The sequence below is a fragment of the Lolium rigidum genome, chromosome 6, assembly GCF_022539505.1.
Source record: "Lolium rigidum isolate FL_2022 chromosome 6, APGP_CSIRO_Lrig_0.1, whole genome shotgun sequence".
Taxonomy (NCBI): Eukaryota; Viridiplantae; Streptophyta; class Magnoliopsida; order Poales; family Poaceae; genus Lolium; species Lolium rigidum.
In genome coordinates this window covers 223,036,660-223,052,765 of record NC_061513.1, presented here as the reverse complement: position 1 = coordinate 223,052,765, position 16,106 = coordinate 223,036,660, and the positions used below count along the sequence as shown (strand labels likewise).

At 46.0% G+C, this 16,106-nt stretch overlaps 3 protein-coding genes across 4 annotated transcripts in view; 1 reads left to right on the top strand and 2 right to left on the bottom strand.

Annotated features, from left to right (window-relative positions):
• Positions 1-1,373: 1,373 nt before the first annotated feature.
• LOC124665259 (replication protein A 14 kDa subunit-like) lies at positions 1,374-4,275 on the bottom strand. Its single transcript, XM_047202680.1, has 3 exons — positions 4,072-4,275; positions 2,880-3,137; positions 1,374-1,645 (listed from the first exon to the last, which is right to left on the bottom strand). The coding sequence occupies exons 2-3, from the start codon at positions 3,133-3,135 to the stop codon at positions 1,578-1,580; spliced, it is 324 nt and encodes a 107-aa protein (XP_047058636.1). The 5' UTR covers positions 3,136-3,137; positions 4,072-4,275; the 3' UTR covers positions 1,374-1,577.
• Positions 4,276-11,354: 7,079 nt separating this feature from the next.
• Positions 11,355-13,159, top strand: LOC124659240. Of its 2 annotated transcripts, none has more exons than XR_006989498.1 (3): positions 11,355-11,467; positions 11,586-11,785; positions 12,484-13,159. XR_006989498.1 is itself a non-coding variant. In XM_047197166.1 (3 exons), the coding sequence occupies exons 1-3, from the start codon at positions 11,632-11,634 to the stop codon at positions 13,035-13,037; spliced, it is 411 nt and encodes a 136-aa protein (XP_047053122.1). In that variant the 5' UTR covers positions 11,406-11,631; the 3' UTR covers positions 13,038-13,159. The 2 variants fall into 2 exon arrangements, 1 of the variants encoding a protein (XP_047053122.1); XM_047197166.1 differs by having other exon boundaries at positions 11,406-11,785; positions 12,484-12,536; positions 12,834-13,159.
• A 580-nt stretch (positions 13,160-13,739) lies between these two features.
• The window catches only part of LOC124663790, a 38,778-nt gene continuing 36,411 nt past the window's right edge, over positions 13,740-16,106 (bottom strand). Inside the window, exons 2-4 of the mRNA XM_047201452.1 lie at positions 14,658-16,103; positions 14,266-14,326; positions 13,740-14,083 (exon numbers count right to left, since the gene is read on the bottom strand). Coding sequence (XP_047057408.1) covers positions 13,981-14,083; positions 14,266-14,326; positions 14,658-16,103 — 1,610 coding nt within the window. The 3' untranslated portion in view covers positions 13,740-13,980. The remainder of the gene's footprint in view (positions 14,084-14,265; positions 14,327-14,657; positions 16,104-16,106) is intronic.

Below are 16,106 nucleotides of genomic sequence, written 5' to 3'. Positions count from 1 at the left end.
GAAGGAGGCCGCCCGTGCGAAAGCGGAAGGGGAGCGGATGGTCGCTGAGTCCGCAAAAGAGCGAAAGGAAGCGTACCGTGCGCTTAGCTTGGCCTTCGGCGTAGATACGAATCTGCCGTCTACGAACAAACACCTCCCGCCGGCCAAGAACCTAGGGAAGGAGCCCCTGATTGACTTGTCAGAGTCGGAAGAGTCGGACAAGGAGCCGCAAATTGACATGGCAAAGCTGGACCTAGGCAAGGAGCCGCAGATTGACATGGCAGAGCTAGACCTAGGCAAGGAGCCGCAGATTGACATGGCAAAGCTGGACCTTGGCAAGGAGCCGCAGATTGACATGGCAGAGTTGAACCAAGGCAAGGAGACGCATATTGATATGGCAAAGCTGGACCTAAACGAGCCCCTCATTGACATGTCAAAGCTGGATTTAAACGAGCCGGCACCGCCGGCTTCCCCGGCCACGGTTGAGGCTTGCACAGAGGACGTCTGCGAGGGAAGGGAAATGGCCTCCAACAAGGCCACGGTTGAGGCTTGCACAGAGGACGTCTGCGAGGGAAGGGAAATGGCCTCCAACAAGGCCACGGTTGAGGCTTGCACAGAGGACGTCTGCGAGGGAAGGGGAATGGCCTCCAACAAGGCCCCGACACCTTCCATGGTCAGGTTTACATTTGGAATAGATGGCCTCCGCAGGGAACCGGCAGCGGCTTCCTCCTCTACGCCTATGCCGCCATCGTCTCCACTGCCCACGTTTATATATGGAATGCAGCGCTGGGAAGCTGGAAGGCGGCTCTGGGAATCGAGAATGGCGTCCACCCAGCCCCCGTTGCCTTCCTTGGCCACGCCTACACTTGGCAGGGAGAGCGTCCGCAGGGAATTGGCAAGTTCCTCCACCCAGCCACCATTGCCTCCCATGGCAGCGCTTACACTTGGCATGGAAGGTGTCCGCAGGGAATTGGCAAGTTCCTCCACCCAGCCACCATTACCTTCCATGGCAGCGCTTACACTTGGCATGGAAGGTGTCTGCAGGGAATTTGCAACCGCTTCCAGGGTGCCCCCACCGAGGCCACAGACTCTTCAATTGTTCTCCATGGACAATGACGAGGTGGACGAGGAGTAATCCAGTAAGGATGATTGATCTGGAGACAGCTTTGAATGTTTATTTCCTTGTTACATATTATTAAACACCAGTTATATTCAGTCGAATGCTGCAATATATATGACATAATATTGTATTTTCTGAAAGAGTCGGTACTGTTTTCGAGATATATATCCATAATCCTGTTATTGCTAAATTTTAGTTGCTGTGCCATGTTACTGTTCCTACTGGTGCATTGTGAACTTGAAAGCATTTGAATTGTTGATGTGAGACTACCCAGTTGTTTGCAACAGATGCCTCGATCAGTTTCTTGTTTGACGCACACAAAACCACTTGTCTTCATAGTTTTCGTAGGTTCTAATAAGTAGCCCAAGACTAAGAAACAGAGTACAGAGGTGACTCAAGTGACATTCAGGCAGATCTTAAAGCGGGAAACATATCATCAACTCTGAGCATGATTGATCTGCCAAATGCCTTCCTTCCACTACAGGAAAAGTTCCTTCACCTTGTTGTCCATTGAAACCTTGCACAGCCCATTGAACGCCTCAGCATCTGCGACATAAACATGATAACAAAATTAATGGTGCTGCTGAGGGAGGGTAGTAATAGTATTAGCCTAAAAGAAAGCTTCTGCAGGGTAAACATACAAGATGCCAAGTATAACTGTCATGTTTTGCCTGAAAGAACATGCTCCCTCCATCTAAAAATAGGTGTCTCACTTTTGTCTAAATACAAATGTATCTAGATGCATTTTAGTTAGAGATACATCCGTATCTAGAAAAAGTTGAGACGCTATTTTTGGACGGAGGGAGTAATAAACATGTCTAAAAACTTGAACCAATGATAAACTTCCAAAAGTTAAGACTTCGTTGCAACTTATTGCGGAAGGGAAGTTGAGATGTTGGGATACGTAAGGTAGAATATTAGCTACAAGAACAAACCTTCCTACCAGTATAAAAAATATATGTTAACCTGAAATATATTGTAAGATCATGAACAATCCTGCTGATAAAATAGACTAATGGGAGCAGAAAAAAGGACCCACCTAGGATGACAGATAAAATTAGAAAAAAAATCTTTAATATGAAAATAAAAAAATCTGGGAAAATACACGGGTATATGCTCGAGTCCTTTACAAAAAATATCACTTTTGCACCCTGGGGGGAAAACTCTAAGAAAGCAATTTTTAAACCACTAAATATTGTTCTTAAACAGGGTGCGAAAATGATTCTTCTTCCATGAAAAAATACAAGCATATAAAGGATTTAAAGATGTGACATGAGAGCATCTGAAAAAGACAACTAGGCTGATATCTTATTCTGTATAACAACCCAAGACAATTCTGTCTTTAGATTTTGAAGTATCAGACAACATTGTTAAAACAAGAGATATCAAATTCTAGAATCTTGCATCCCAACACAGGAAATCACCTGGGTTTCGCTGATGTTCTATTATGTGAGATATGGATGAGAAATATGAATATATTCTATATAAACCAAGAATAACAGTGCCAAGACCATGGCAACAAGTGCAGAAAAAAAAAGGAAGCTCATAGCACAGGCATGCTGTAAAAAAGAACTTGGTTCATCAGCTCCTTACTGAATGAAGGTGCTGATGGAAAATGAAAGTTGGCAAAACTCCTTCCATGTCTTTGGAATTACGGAAAACATAAAAATATAAAGGTTGAACCTCATGGGAGCAAGCAGAACAATAAACCAACAGCTCACAGTAGCAATAATAAACATCAATAGGGAAAGAAAACCACTACAAGCGCATCGAATCTCACCAAAGTTTTCACCAAAATCTTTGCAGATTTCAGCAGTGATGGACTGGGCGTTGTCTGCAATCCCAACAACCTCCAGAAAATGTGATCCAACGCCTTCTGACGCACCTTTTATGGTCAGCTGATGCCCATCGGTCGACTGCCCAAGAAGAACTCCGCCTTCAGTGCGTTGGACTTTAACCACTGTGCGCACTTTCCGCCCCACAAACATCTTCAGAGTGTCCCCATTGACGAGTGCTGAAGGGTGGTTCATATCCATGTCTGCAAAGGTGGAACTTCATAATTATCAACTCAACTTAACAATATTAACCGGAAAAGGAGAGCACAAAAGTACTGTTCACACATCTCCTAGTCGCTCTATTATCATACCAAGCAAGCACGTGAGATGTATTTTAGACTTGATATAATGCTCAGTGACAGCCTCCTATCAAGCCTCGGACACATGCATTGGCGCGGTTAATGAGATAGGGCAGTACATACTAATTAACTAAACAGTTCGGTTGTTATGCCATAAGCCATAACAGCATGACGATGGCTACTAAAATTCACTGTAGTGGCAGCAATCAATACTTTCTGCAGTTATAATCTGTTCGGAGTTGAGAAAAAATGACTTGTTTCTAACAAGGAGCACGCGCACCACATCGGGCAATATCCTTACGGGAGATCAACCTTTGCCTGTGCTGAAGAAAGAACAAGACACAAAGCATATGTTTGTTATCATTTGTTAATAGTTAAATACCAGGAAATCCGCCGCTGCAATGAACATTCAGTTTAGAACAGCATGTGCCATTATATGCGTAGAAACCGCGTAGATTTCCTTCCGTATCTGGGTTCGACTGCTCATACTCAAAGAAATCGAAGACCGGAACAGACTACACGAAAGCGAAATCAGCCCTAAGGTTCAGTGAGAATGACAGGTGGTGGCATGTGGCAAATAAGAGGTGTAAAGAGAAGTTGTGGCAAATTATAAAATGCCAGTTAGGGTTCACTTAAGTGCCCCATCGCATGAACTGCGTTAGGGTTCAGTTTAACCCCTAAGATTCTCGAACAAGAATCTACCATTTTAGAACAATGGAATGGAATCCTCAACTACGTCGATGCGTTAGAGTATCTAGGAAAATAAAACGAAGGAGATTTGGAGAAATAACGAAACAGGTTTAGGGAAAGGGACGAGGTTAGTAGGGGCTTTCATTACCAAAAGAAGAGCTGAAGAGACGAGACTCGATCAATTCTACTCCACCTCAGATGGAGATGGAAGCCTTCGATGATGGCGTAGGTTCGGTGGAAGGAGGACTGCCCCGGACTCGGCTGCGCTGGGGAATACTGGATCTGGGAACTCGTTTTTTTCTTTGAGCGGAGGATCGAATACTGGGCAAGGCGACGGGTGAAGAAAGAGAGAGGCAAGAGGTATTTGCACGTTTGCAGGCCCAAATCCCTCCAGGGCCCTGTGTTGGTTTAAGGAATTTACATAAAAATTACGGGATCATTTTTCTTATAATGGTTCTTTTTACGATTAAAATCATACTCCCTCCGGTCCTTTTTAATTGACTCAAATTTAGTACAAAGTTGTACTAAATTCAAGTCAATTAAAAAAGAACGGAGGGAGTATATACTAGTTGAATGCCCGTACGTTGCTACGGGTAATAAAGAGTTTTATTAATCATATGAAAAATATGTTTTCCTTCTTTCTTGCAACTACCACTGTCATTTATAAGGTCCATGTCCATGTCCATTCTTCTCCGCCATGCGTCCCCTTTTATCTCTTCTCGAGGCGCGCAAAAGAAATTTAGCACGAAAAATACCGCAAGCTAATTTAACATGTAATGCGATTGCCGATACAATCTGATATAGCTAAGCCATAAAATGATGAAAGTAATTTCAAATTCTTATTACTATCAGAATTAATGAAATGGGATATATATGGAAATAGTAACACAATATTTCGCCATTGTCCAGCAATCAACATGATGTGCAGCCCACGCCTTATTTGCTTTTTCTCCAACTGTTGCTATTCACGTGTTTGACATGATATAAACGGAATATTTTTCATTGTTTTGAAAACAGTTTCCAAATTCTTCAAAAAAACACAAGAGTTGGTTTCCTTTCAACTCACTAAAAACACTGTGCTTGTGCAAATGATAAATCTTCTAACTAACATGAATCCCTTACTGTAGCTAAAGTTGAATGCCAACCACAACGTGCTTAGTGAATCTTCCGTTCGTTTTTTTTTGGGAGGGGGGTAAGGAACACAACATATTTCATTATATAACATCTCTGGACAGCAAGAATTATCACTATGCGCCACTAAAGGTGTGCAACTGAATCACAAGTTCACAACCCCAAGGGAAAGAAACACAAAGAAGAGTATAAATCCTGACACAACTGAAATTTGATATCTTTGACGAAAGAGTAAGCATCCCATTTGAACTGTTGTGTTGATTCCATCAAGCAATGCAAAAGCTTCAGAATGTAGGGCATCAATGACTTGCTGCAGGTTTCCTACACCAGCAGCCATGGCTTTTAGATGTTTAGAAATATAAAGTTGTCACACAAACATATTTCGCAAAGAGCCATCTTTTTCTACAGCTAAAACAACCCTCCGTATCAAGATGATTTACAATTTGCCAGTCCAAAGAAGGATATTTCCTAAATGCAGGTGAAGTGTCTTAATTCAGAATAAATATATTACATGCATAATGCAAAGAGAACACAATGTAATTTTGCGAATAATAACAAAATAAAAAAGCAATCAACCTAAAAAGGTAAAATATAATGTTAACTTTTTCTGTTCAATAGAGCAACTAATTCAGTCAGCTCAACTCTTCCCGATTTTCACTATAACTTTCCTGGTGATTCAGGGATGCTTACAGCTCAAACCCCATCAAAGAAACAAAACAAATAGCACAAAAAATCGCCATGTCTTTACGATGTCCGACGCATGCTATGAGTAATATGATGGAGGCGCCCGTTCTGCTTTCTTTGAGATGAACTAAAAAAAACTGAGGCATGTTGCATAGAAAGATAAATAAATGTAAGGTTTAGGAGAAATTATAACTTCACCAATGCTTCAGATTATTTGATCCATTCGATGATTCCGATTTATTTTGTCAACCATCTCTCCCCTGCATTCTCTAAAATAATTGCACACGAGATTATTAAATCACAGAGCTACCACAACTCCCGCAAAGCAAGCAACAACTGCTGAATCTAATTCCAAAAAATTAATGTTGTTGCAAGCAGGTAAAGAAAAGCATAGGAAGACGTATACTATGCAAATCTCTTCCCGAGAAAAACACCTTCATATTAATAGTATCCGATATCTTACTATCTTGGCAATTCAGAACAAAATAGCCAAACGTATATGAATATATACATTCAGTTACAAGCAAAGACTCAGACTAATTGGAAGTCTGATGAACCGCCCACAAAAATCAAATTGGTGGTCACCTAATACGAATCGGGATGCATGGAGTTCTCCCGTCCTGGACGCTGGTCATGCACCTGCATCTTATATTGACAAAAAATCGGAGAGATAGATAGGACGGAAATGAGCAGATGTAAGGCACTGCATATCGGCCACCGCCTGCTGCCAACCTCGGATAACTGCGACCTTACTTGTTCTTGACCTTGTGTCTGATGTCGCGTCACCGTCGGCCGAGATGCCCCAAATCCTGCAATACACGAATTGAGGCGCAGCCGCGTTTTCCGGATGCCTGCGTGTGCATGGCGCACCGCCCCTGCAGGAGCCCAGCACCCAGTGCACCGTTTTGGAGTGTCGACAGTCGTCGCCGCTGCGCTGGACAGGACCGTCAGGGTGCCGGATGAGATGGGAGCCAAGACGAGTGGAAAGGAGAAAGATCAAAACGGGGATGGGCTCCCCGGAATCACGCTGATCCTAATTAATTGGATCCTAGGGAGAAAGGAATGACGATAACAAGGAAGGACTGCTGATTTGATTTGATTCATTGCAAACGAGCGGGGGAACGTAACTCCATCGAACAGTGCACGTTGGTTCGGCGTTTGAGGGGTGTTTCTAATCGTGATCTAACGGTGTTGATTTCTCCAATGTTTGATTCAAAGTGACACACCATCCCCAACTCCAATATAATAGTAAAGATTTATAGTAGCCAATAGTTACTTTCTCCCGCCATTAAAAAATAAAGTCTAAAAAAAGTAGAGTTTCTTCGAACTCTTTTCTCTTTCACGACACATTTTTGTAGGAGTACTTTTCTAAACGCAGCTGAACAAAAATAATGTAGATACCAAACATGAACTTATACATAACAAGGAAAGTTCTCCCACAATCTTTATTTGAGCCGCAGTATCAAGGCTATGCGCACCCGCATATTTATTAAAGTAGCCAATCAATATCAGCAAGAGTATCAACACCAGTATGCTAGAGAGAAAATGCTGCTTTTATTAAAAACTACGTGCATAGATCGGTTTTCCCACCCCTCCTGACACCGGCGAGCACATGAGGGGACCGACCTATGGAGGAGTGATACGTCTCCGACGTATCGATAATTTCTTATGTTCCATGCTACATTATTGATGATATCTACATGTTTTATACACATTATATGTCGTATTTATGCATTTTCCGGCACTAACCTATTAACGAGATGCCGAAGAGCCGATTGTCTGTTTTCTGCTGTTTTTGGTTTCAGAAATCCTAGTAAAGAAATATTCTCGGAATTGGACGAAATCAACGCCCAGGGTCCTATTTTTGCACGAAGCTTCCAGAAGACCGAAGGGGAAAGGAAGTGGGGCCACGAGACGCCTCCACACTAGGGCGGCGCGGCCCAGGTCCTGGCCGCGCGGCCCTGTTGTGTCGCCACCACGTGTGGCCCCCTGACCTGCCCTTCCGCCTACTTAAAGCCTCCGTGACGAAACCCCCAGTACCGAGAGCCACGATACGGAAAACCTTACTGAGACGCCGCCGCCGCCAATCCCATCTCGGGGGATTACGGAGATCACCTCCGGCACCTCGCCGGAGAGGGGATTCATCTCCCGGAGGACTCTTCACCGCCATGGTCGCCTCCGGAGTGATGAGTGAGTATTTCCCCCCCTGGACTATGGGTCCATAGCAGTAGCTAGATGGTTGTCTTCTCCTCATGTGCTTCATTGTCGGATCTTGTGAGCTGCCTAACATGATCAAGATCATCTATCTGTAATTCTATATGTTGTGTTTGTCGGGATCCGATGGATAGAGAATACTATGTTATGTTGATTATCAATCTATTACCTATGTGTTGTTTATGATCTTGCATGCTCTCCGTTATTAGTAGAGGCTCTAGCCAAGTTTTTGCTCTTAACTCCAAGAGGGAGTATTTATGCTCGATAGTGGGTTCATGCCTCCATTAAATCTGGGACAGTGACAGAAAGTTCTAAGGTTGTGGATGTGCTGTTGCCACTAGGGATAAAACAGTGATGCTATGTCTAAGGATGTAGTTATTGATTACATTACGCACCATACTTAATGTAATTGTCTGTTGTTTTGCAACTTAATACTGGAAGGGGTTCGGATGATAACCTGAAGGTGGACTTTTTAGGCATAGATGCATGCTGGATAGCGGTCTATGTACTTTGTCGTAATGCCCAATTAAATCTCACAATATTCATCATATCATGTATGTGCATTGTGATGCCCTCTCTATTTGTCAATTGCTCGACTGTAATTTGTTCACCCAACATGCTATTTATCTTATGGGAGAGACACCTCTAGTGAACTGTGGACCCCGGTCCATTCTTTACATCTGAAATACAAATCTGCTGCTTTTGTTCTTTACTGTTCTTTGCAAACAATCATCATCCACACTATACATCTAATCCTTTGTTACAGCAAGCCGGTGAGATTGACAACCTCACTGTTTCGTTGGGGCAAAGTACTTTGGTTGTTCCACGTTGGCGCCGGAATCCCTGGTGTTGCGCCGCACTACATCCCGCCGCCATCAACCTTCAACGTGCTTCTTGGCTCCTCCTGGTTCGATAAACCTTGGTTTCTTTCTGAGCGAAAACTTGCTGCTGTGCGCATCATACCTTCCTCTTGGGGTTCCCAACGAACGTGTGAGTTACACGCCATCAAGGAGACAGAGGTGAAGGCGGTACTCGGTTTATTTTTCGGGTTACTGGTGTTAGTTTCTTCGTCCCTAATGGTTGCTTGTTTTATATGATTGGATCCCAAGATGGCTCACCTCTATGCGCACAATGGCAGCTACCGAAGCTTGCATGTGAGTGCACTCCTCAACCAAACATACCTTAATTCGGTTGGCAACGAGCATGCCTCCACCTTGCCTTCGTGGCGCATAATACAACCAACATTGCAACAACGTTCTCTAGCAGGCTTCGGGAACTCGTGTCGGACAACCATGATGTTTTAGGGTTTGGATCGAGAAGAAGAGGAATGGGGAATTTGGTATTTTAGGGTTTGGTCCGGTCTCGATCTAACCGAACCAACGGTTTTTCAATAAACTCCCCACTAGAAATAGACAAGGGTGGCATCACAAAATATCCAGTCCCCCATGACCTATTTCCCGCCATACACCCCCTCTCGGTCTAGTCAGCATGCCACGTCAACGAAAATTGATCCCCAACAGACATCGAGCAGGCATACTCATAAAGCAAAGTCAAGTGACCATTTTGACATGTTTTTGGGTGTTCAGTGACCTCCCCCTCCATCCATCTTCCCTGGTTGGCCCGGCCCGGCCCCTCCCCTCTCGTCTAGCCACCCCTAGTTGGCACTTGCAATTCTCGCTTCGATGCCAAATGATTCCCATGTCTATAGAACCTCCAAGCAATGTTACAGCGTTCATTTCTCTCCCGGGTCGCTCTCGCGCGAGCGGCTCCGGAGAGCCCCGAAACCCTAGCTAAAAAGCCCTCTTTTTCCCCCTCCCGGCCGCTGCCGCCGCCGGCGGTGGCGGCCGCGCCCGGCCGTCGAAGGTGGCGGGCAGGGTCGGCGCGCCCCGGCGGGTTCCCTGGCGCGGAGGGAGACGCCACTCGGGCGGCGCAGGTGGAGGAGCGGAGGGGCGGCGCCTGACCTCGGTCAGCCTCGCCGGCACACGGCGGAGAGCGCGGAGGAGCTCCGGACCACGGTGGGGAAGGTAGAAGGAGTCGGAGCGGGGTGGCGCGTCGGCGCGGCCTGGTGGCGGAGGAGGTTGCTCCCGGCTTGGAGGTGACGGTGCGGAGGATGCCGCCCTAGAAGGAGTTCCGGGCGCATCGGCCGGCTGCCTCCTCGTCGTGGGCGAGCAAAGGCCACCCTCGGGCACGCCGGCGCGGAGGTGGGAGATCTGGGCGGGCTCGATCTGGGGCCGGCGCGGCCTGGTGGCGGAGGAGGAAGCTCCTGGATTGGAGGCGACGGTGCCGAGGATGCCGTCCAGGAAGGAGTTCCTGGCACATCGGCCGGCCGCCTCCTCGTCGCGGGCGACCAGAGGCCACCTCGGTCACGCCGGCGTGGAGGTTGGAGACCGGGGCAGGCTCGATCTGGGCCTGCACGGGCCCGATCTGGGCCTTCAGGGTTGGGTCGTCCACGGCTGGAACCTGGAGCGGGTGCCACCGGTGCGGATGGCCTGGCCCTTGCCGGAGGAGGTTGGAGGCTGCTGTTCTTCGTCATGGTTGGAGGTGGAGTGGTCGCGTCTCTCTCAGTAGTGTGTGGAGACCACGGCTTTTTGCAACATTGATGTCGAGGAGCTGCGGTGGTGGCGGTGTGTTTCTCCATGGACAGGATTGCCCCAAAGCTCGGAGGTGCGGAGTCGAGCGACATTACGATCGAAAGACCTGCCTGACTTGTTGGGTCGGCGGCGACGGCGCCCGTGGGTGTCGTGTCCCTCCTTGGAGGCGTCGCTGGAGTGTGTCGGTGTCTCCCGCGCTTCGCCTGCTCTGGTTGTTGTCTCCGGGCGAAAGCCTAGGTCCTTCGGATCGGCGCGATGGCGGCGTCCCCGACGTCGTTCCTCTGTTGGGAGTTTCGCGTTTGGAGACATGGCGTGATGGTCTTGGTGTTTTCCTCCGGTGCTCCCCGCTGTCCGAGGCTGGCTGCAGGAGCGCTATGCACGCCATAGCTGGCAACTCCAAGACGTTGCCTTCTCGGGGCCGACCGAGTTCCGCCATGTTCTCTTTTCATGGTGCGTCGACTAGGAGAGCTCTTTTGGAGGTGGAGTTCTTTGGTGGTTTCTAGCGTCGGTCGAGACGCGGTTTTGTTGTTTAGCTTAGGATAGGTTCTTTCGAGTCTTTGTTGTTTTGTCGGTGGTGTGGAGTTCGTGCTACGGGTTGTAGCCTTCTTGTATTCAATCTTCTACCTTCTATTCAGGTTGCAAGCGGGGCGGGATATCCCGCTCCGCCGCTACGCCGCCCCGCAAAATAATACCGCAAAACGCCGCTGGACTTACCGCTTTGCTTCTAGCGGGCTGAAGCGGCGTGACCGCGTTGTGCACCTCCATCCCGCTGGGCTCGCATAGCCCGCAAAATCCTTCTGCCCTACCTCAGCATCGTTTCCTCCCCACTCCCCAACCTCCCTCGCTCGCCAAAATAGCCAACGCCGCCGCTACACCCGAGGCGCCGACCTCCTCTTCCCGCTCCCCTCCCTCTCTTCCTCGCTAGTTCGTGCAAGAATCTGCTCTTCCCTTTCCTCTCCCCTCCCTCAGCATCGCCTCCTCGATGGGGAAATTTCTTCTGGCGGCGCCGCCCACCTGACGGTCTTCCTCTGCCAACCTGCAGATGCAGCCGGCCAGCAACAGATCCTATAACCTCCTCAGCGTTCCTGATGTTGGGGTCGACGGCAGCGGTGCCGCCATATCAACATCAGGGCTGCCCTTCTGGATTCCTCCACCGCCTCCCTCATGCGCTCAAGGGGTTGTTCCTCCACTGTTTCCCTCGCCACATGCAGCCGGCGTTTCGTCGCCGTCAACTTCCGCGAGGTCTGCATTCAAGTAATCATTGGTCAGTTGATTCTTTAGTTTCTAGTGACAATCATGTTTACACTAGAAATAGCTGTTATATATCAGCCTGCCACGCTCACCTCTGTCATCTGGTGCCAATTGCAGCCATCCCTTTAGATGAAATTTCAGACTTATCACCCTGACAATGAATATGGTTTGTTGGCGAAACCACATTCGCCACGATTACATTAAATCACTATGCCCACATCTGTATATATCTATGTTTGGCTCTGAAAATTGTAGCAGGATGGTCTGATTTAGCTGAAGGATCAGCGGAACATTTGGTTGTAGGAAATCAGGTTTTGGTTTTAGTCTAGATTCAGATAAACTGGAAGGAGTTTGTTGTCTCCCTGCATTATTAATTCTGTCTTCTCACCGTCCCTTAGTTGCTACTCCATGTGTTTTTTTTAGAAGGAATTTTCCGACCTTAAATAGATAGTACTACCCTTTTGCATCATTCGTGAAATTACCCTCTATGTCAGGTTTTCTCTTTGTATGGCATACTACTCTTTTGTTTTACCCTGAAACGGAATGTGGTATGCAAGAGTAATCTAGTCTTTGTTTCACCCAACTTGCTTCTGATTTCTTTTACCAGTGATTGCGCGTTGTCTAAATAGCCCTGTGATAGCCTTTGTTACATGCCATCTTTGACTGTTGCTTTTGTTACTTTTGTTCAGGAGAGAAGGAAAGACCCCCAAAAGCCCCTCCAAAGAAGAGGTTTATGCCACCGGTAGTGCCTGTAGTGGGATCATTTTTACTAAGACAATAGTACTGGATCATGCTTTACCATTGCAATCTAGTTCTGCCCAGTTTCTTTGATTCTTTCTCCATAAATTTGCTTGGTAATAGGTCTGGTTGATTGATTGTTAGTACCAATTTGTTACTTCACATTTTGCCTTTACTGGCACTGTAAGATGTCCATGCTACTCTCTCAGATCACCGCCAAGCAGGCTAGTGTGGACTGCCGATGTGTCATATGTTGAGAACCCCAAAGTATTTAGCATATTGATTTACTACTCTTTTCCAGTGCGTTTTGCAGGTTTTAGAGCAGGGCTACAAGGTCAAGGGTCAACAACTAGCACATGGCAAATCTAATTATGTAATGAGTGAAAAGAGTTCTCCAGTGCAGCTCCAGAGTCGTAATGGTCTTCTTCCCACTGCACTTGATGCAGTACCCACCACAAACTCTGAAGCTTTTTGCTTTCTTGTGTTGCTTCAGAACTTTTTTTAAGAGATTGAAGGTTCTTCATATTAGAATCAATCTTGTGCTTAGTCTCATACATTGGTTGATAATGTTGTAATAATTAGCCAATATCCGTGGACTGAATACTGTTGCCCCCTGAGTTCAAGTGATAACCAGATCACTACTACAGATTGAGTGCTTGAGTACTGTTGCTGATCAATGACAAATCTGATAAAGTTTAACTTGATGGTTCACTAGTCAGTATTGTTGTCCTCTTGGTTTTATTCTGTATCACCACGTCCCTGTATTTCCGATCGATCAGCTAGCAGTAGCTAGCAAGCTGCAGCGATTGATCGATCAGCTAGCTTTTTTTTTTTGAGAGAGTATCGATCAGCTAGCTAACAAGAAACTTCCGATCGACCTGCTCTAAGCGTTCTTACGCGGGCTAATGCGGGATGATGCGAATTGCCGCAGTGTTCCGCGCTATGTCTAGCGGCCTGTCGCGGCAAGCTGCGAACTTCCGCAAACCTTTCTCTCTCCCGCGTTGCTACGTAGCGGCTAGCCGCAACCCGCCCCGCCTGCAACCTGACCTTCTATAAAGATATGGTATGCTCTTGGCGTACTCGCGAAAAAAAAAGTACCGCCAAGCAAAGCAGGTGTTTTGCCGAGCTCCCCATTTATGTTTGTCGATGCTGTTGGAGACTAATCCTCAGCCGGCAATACAAAACCAATTGTTAAAGGCAGCCACGGTAAAGACAAGAAACTAATAAATGTTTTAGGACTGTCGCCAACCCAAAAATTCACAGGCAGAGAATACAGCTGGAGCTGTGCACTGTAGTTTTAACGTGATAATCCACAATGCACAAACGTTGGAAAATTGCGTGAAGCACGCAGCATAAAGGCAACAGGTATTCAGGTTCATTCATTCAGCTCCAACGACTTGAGTCTAGGCAAGCATCAGGTTTCATTCATTCAGATAGGTGGCTGGCTATCAGGCCACCTCGGTGTCGTCCAACAGCTCAGTTGGTTTTAGCCTCGCCTTCTTGTAGCTAGTGGAGCCTCGGAGGATGGAGTGGATGTCACTCTTCTGGGATCTGAACCAATGGGATGAAGGCAACTCAGGTGTCAGCAAGGTCAACTCACACACGCTACTATATATATGATGTTAATCTACTATCCTCTCTACACAAGATAAACACGTAGCATGCAACATTTACACCTGACCACTTATGTTACAATGTTAAACAAGTTTCCTTCTATAAATTCGGGAACTTACAATGATACAATGTCCTCGTCATCAGGTGCGTCAATTCCATCCCAGGCTGCAGATGAAACGCCTGTCAAATGCACATCAGTTAGTCAATTTACATAGGTGGACGAGCGTATAAGATGCAATGTCAGAAAGCAGTTCGTGTGCACACTCTTATTAGTTACTTATTAATTTGTCTATTTCTATTGATGTCAAGCTTTAACCGCCTTTTCATTTTACTTACTAATTTTGTCTGACAGATATAGAACATAAAAAATCAGACGCGAGAAAAAGAAACAGTTGTTTTAATTCAAGACTTCAAGTAAATGAATGCATAACCAAGTGCAAATGCAATCTAGAGAGTAAGTTGGCCAGCCAATACCTATTCTATGTAGGGTAATACTAATGCATGTTCCTACCTGAGCCCGCAGATGTGGATGACGAATTTTCCATGGCAGCCTTTTGACTCATGGTGTTCAATACTTCATCAGAGCTTTCACTCATGGTGTCACCGAAAATTGAGCCAGTGCCTCTCTTACTAATATCCTTTTTGGATTTGTAATTGACCTGTTCATAACTTTTTCTTGGGACTTTCCGAACTGCTACTCTAAACTGGTCAACAGATGGTGTGCCGTAAGCGCTTTCATTAGATACTTGCGGGCGCACCGGAAAGCTCTGAACAGGGTTGCCTACATCAGTAGGATTTGTACTTGTCCTTCCATCAATAGACCCATCATGTTTTCTACTCTTGGCGTGACACTTTGCCTGAGAAGTAGAGTTCCTCTGTTCTTTGCTAATGCGAGCATGATCCTTCTCAATGGGCAAATTAGTCTGACTATCAGCACTAAACATGCTTTGGTGGGACTTCTTTTCACGCGTGCTATCACGTGTAGCATCTTCTGTCTCCTGTTGCAGCATACTACCATTCTGAATACCTTTATCGTTGTTCTCATTTGCATTGCCATGCTCCATTCTTCCCTTCTGCGCATCAGAAGGCATCAAATCATGTGTACAATTATCAGTTTCCTGGTTACCACCCATTAGATTTAGAGACTCGGGTTTGAGCAAATCCAGTTTTGTTTTGCTCTTCTTTTTCCCCTTGGTTTTCTTCACATTACCATATTCTTTGTTCATGTTTTCTGCTATAACAGAAGGCACACTCACATTTCCAGTACCCAAATGATCAGCTAAGCTAGTTTTATCTCTATGAACATCAGACTCTGGCAGATCATTTGGTTCAATACTACCAGCAAGTTGAGACTGTGTATCTGCTTTTCTTTTGCTTTTCTTTTTGCCCTTTACTTCCCTTATAGTTTCGTCAATGTTTTTTGTAGAATCAGATGGGTCATTCGTCGCAATGGGGCTAAAATGGTCAAGGAAATTGATTTTGTCATTACCAGGATGAACCGCTACATAATCATTTGGTTCAACAGCATCAGAAGAACCTTCAGGAATAACTGCTCCCTGTTGAGCCCTGGAGTTCATGAAATTTGCATCAGAATCATGTTCCACGTTGGTATCCTGACTCTGAAGTTCAATCGTGGAAGATTTCTTCCTTCCCTTTCGAGCATTAGGCTTGTCATGCGTGACACTTGTGTCATCTTTATGGACTACAGGTGATTCTGTTGGTGCTCCTGCTGTCTTTTCAATATTATGGGTCCCGTCAATATCAGTTACGTGTTTGTTCTGGCTATCGTTCGCGAACTGATTCTCATGTCCATGTGTGGAATTATTAACTTCCTCTATTTTACGAGGCTGAGTCTTTGAAGACCTTTTACTTTTCTTCTGAACTATTTGACCAGTACCTGCAGGAGCACCGACTGCAGAAGCTCCTTGAAACAATTCGGCTTTCGTACAATTATCTCCTT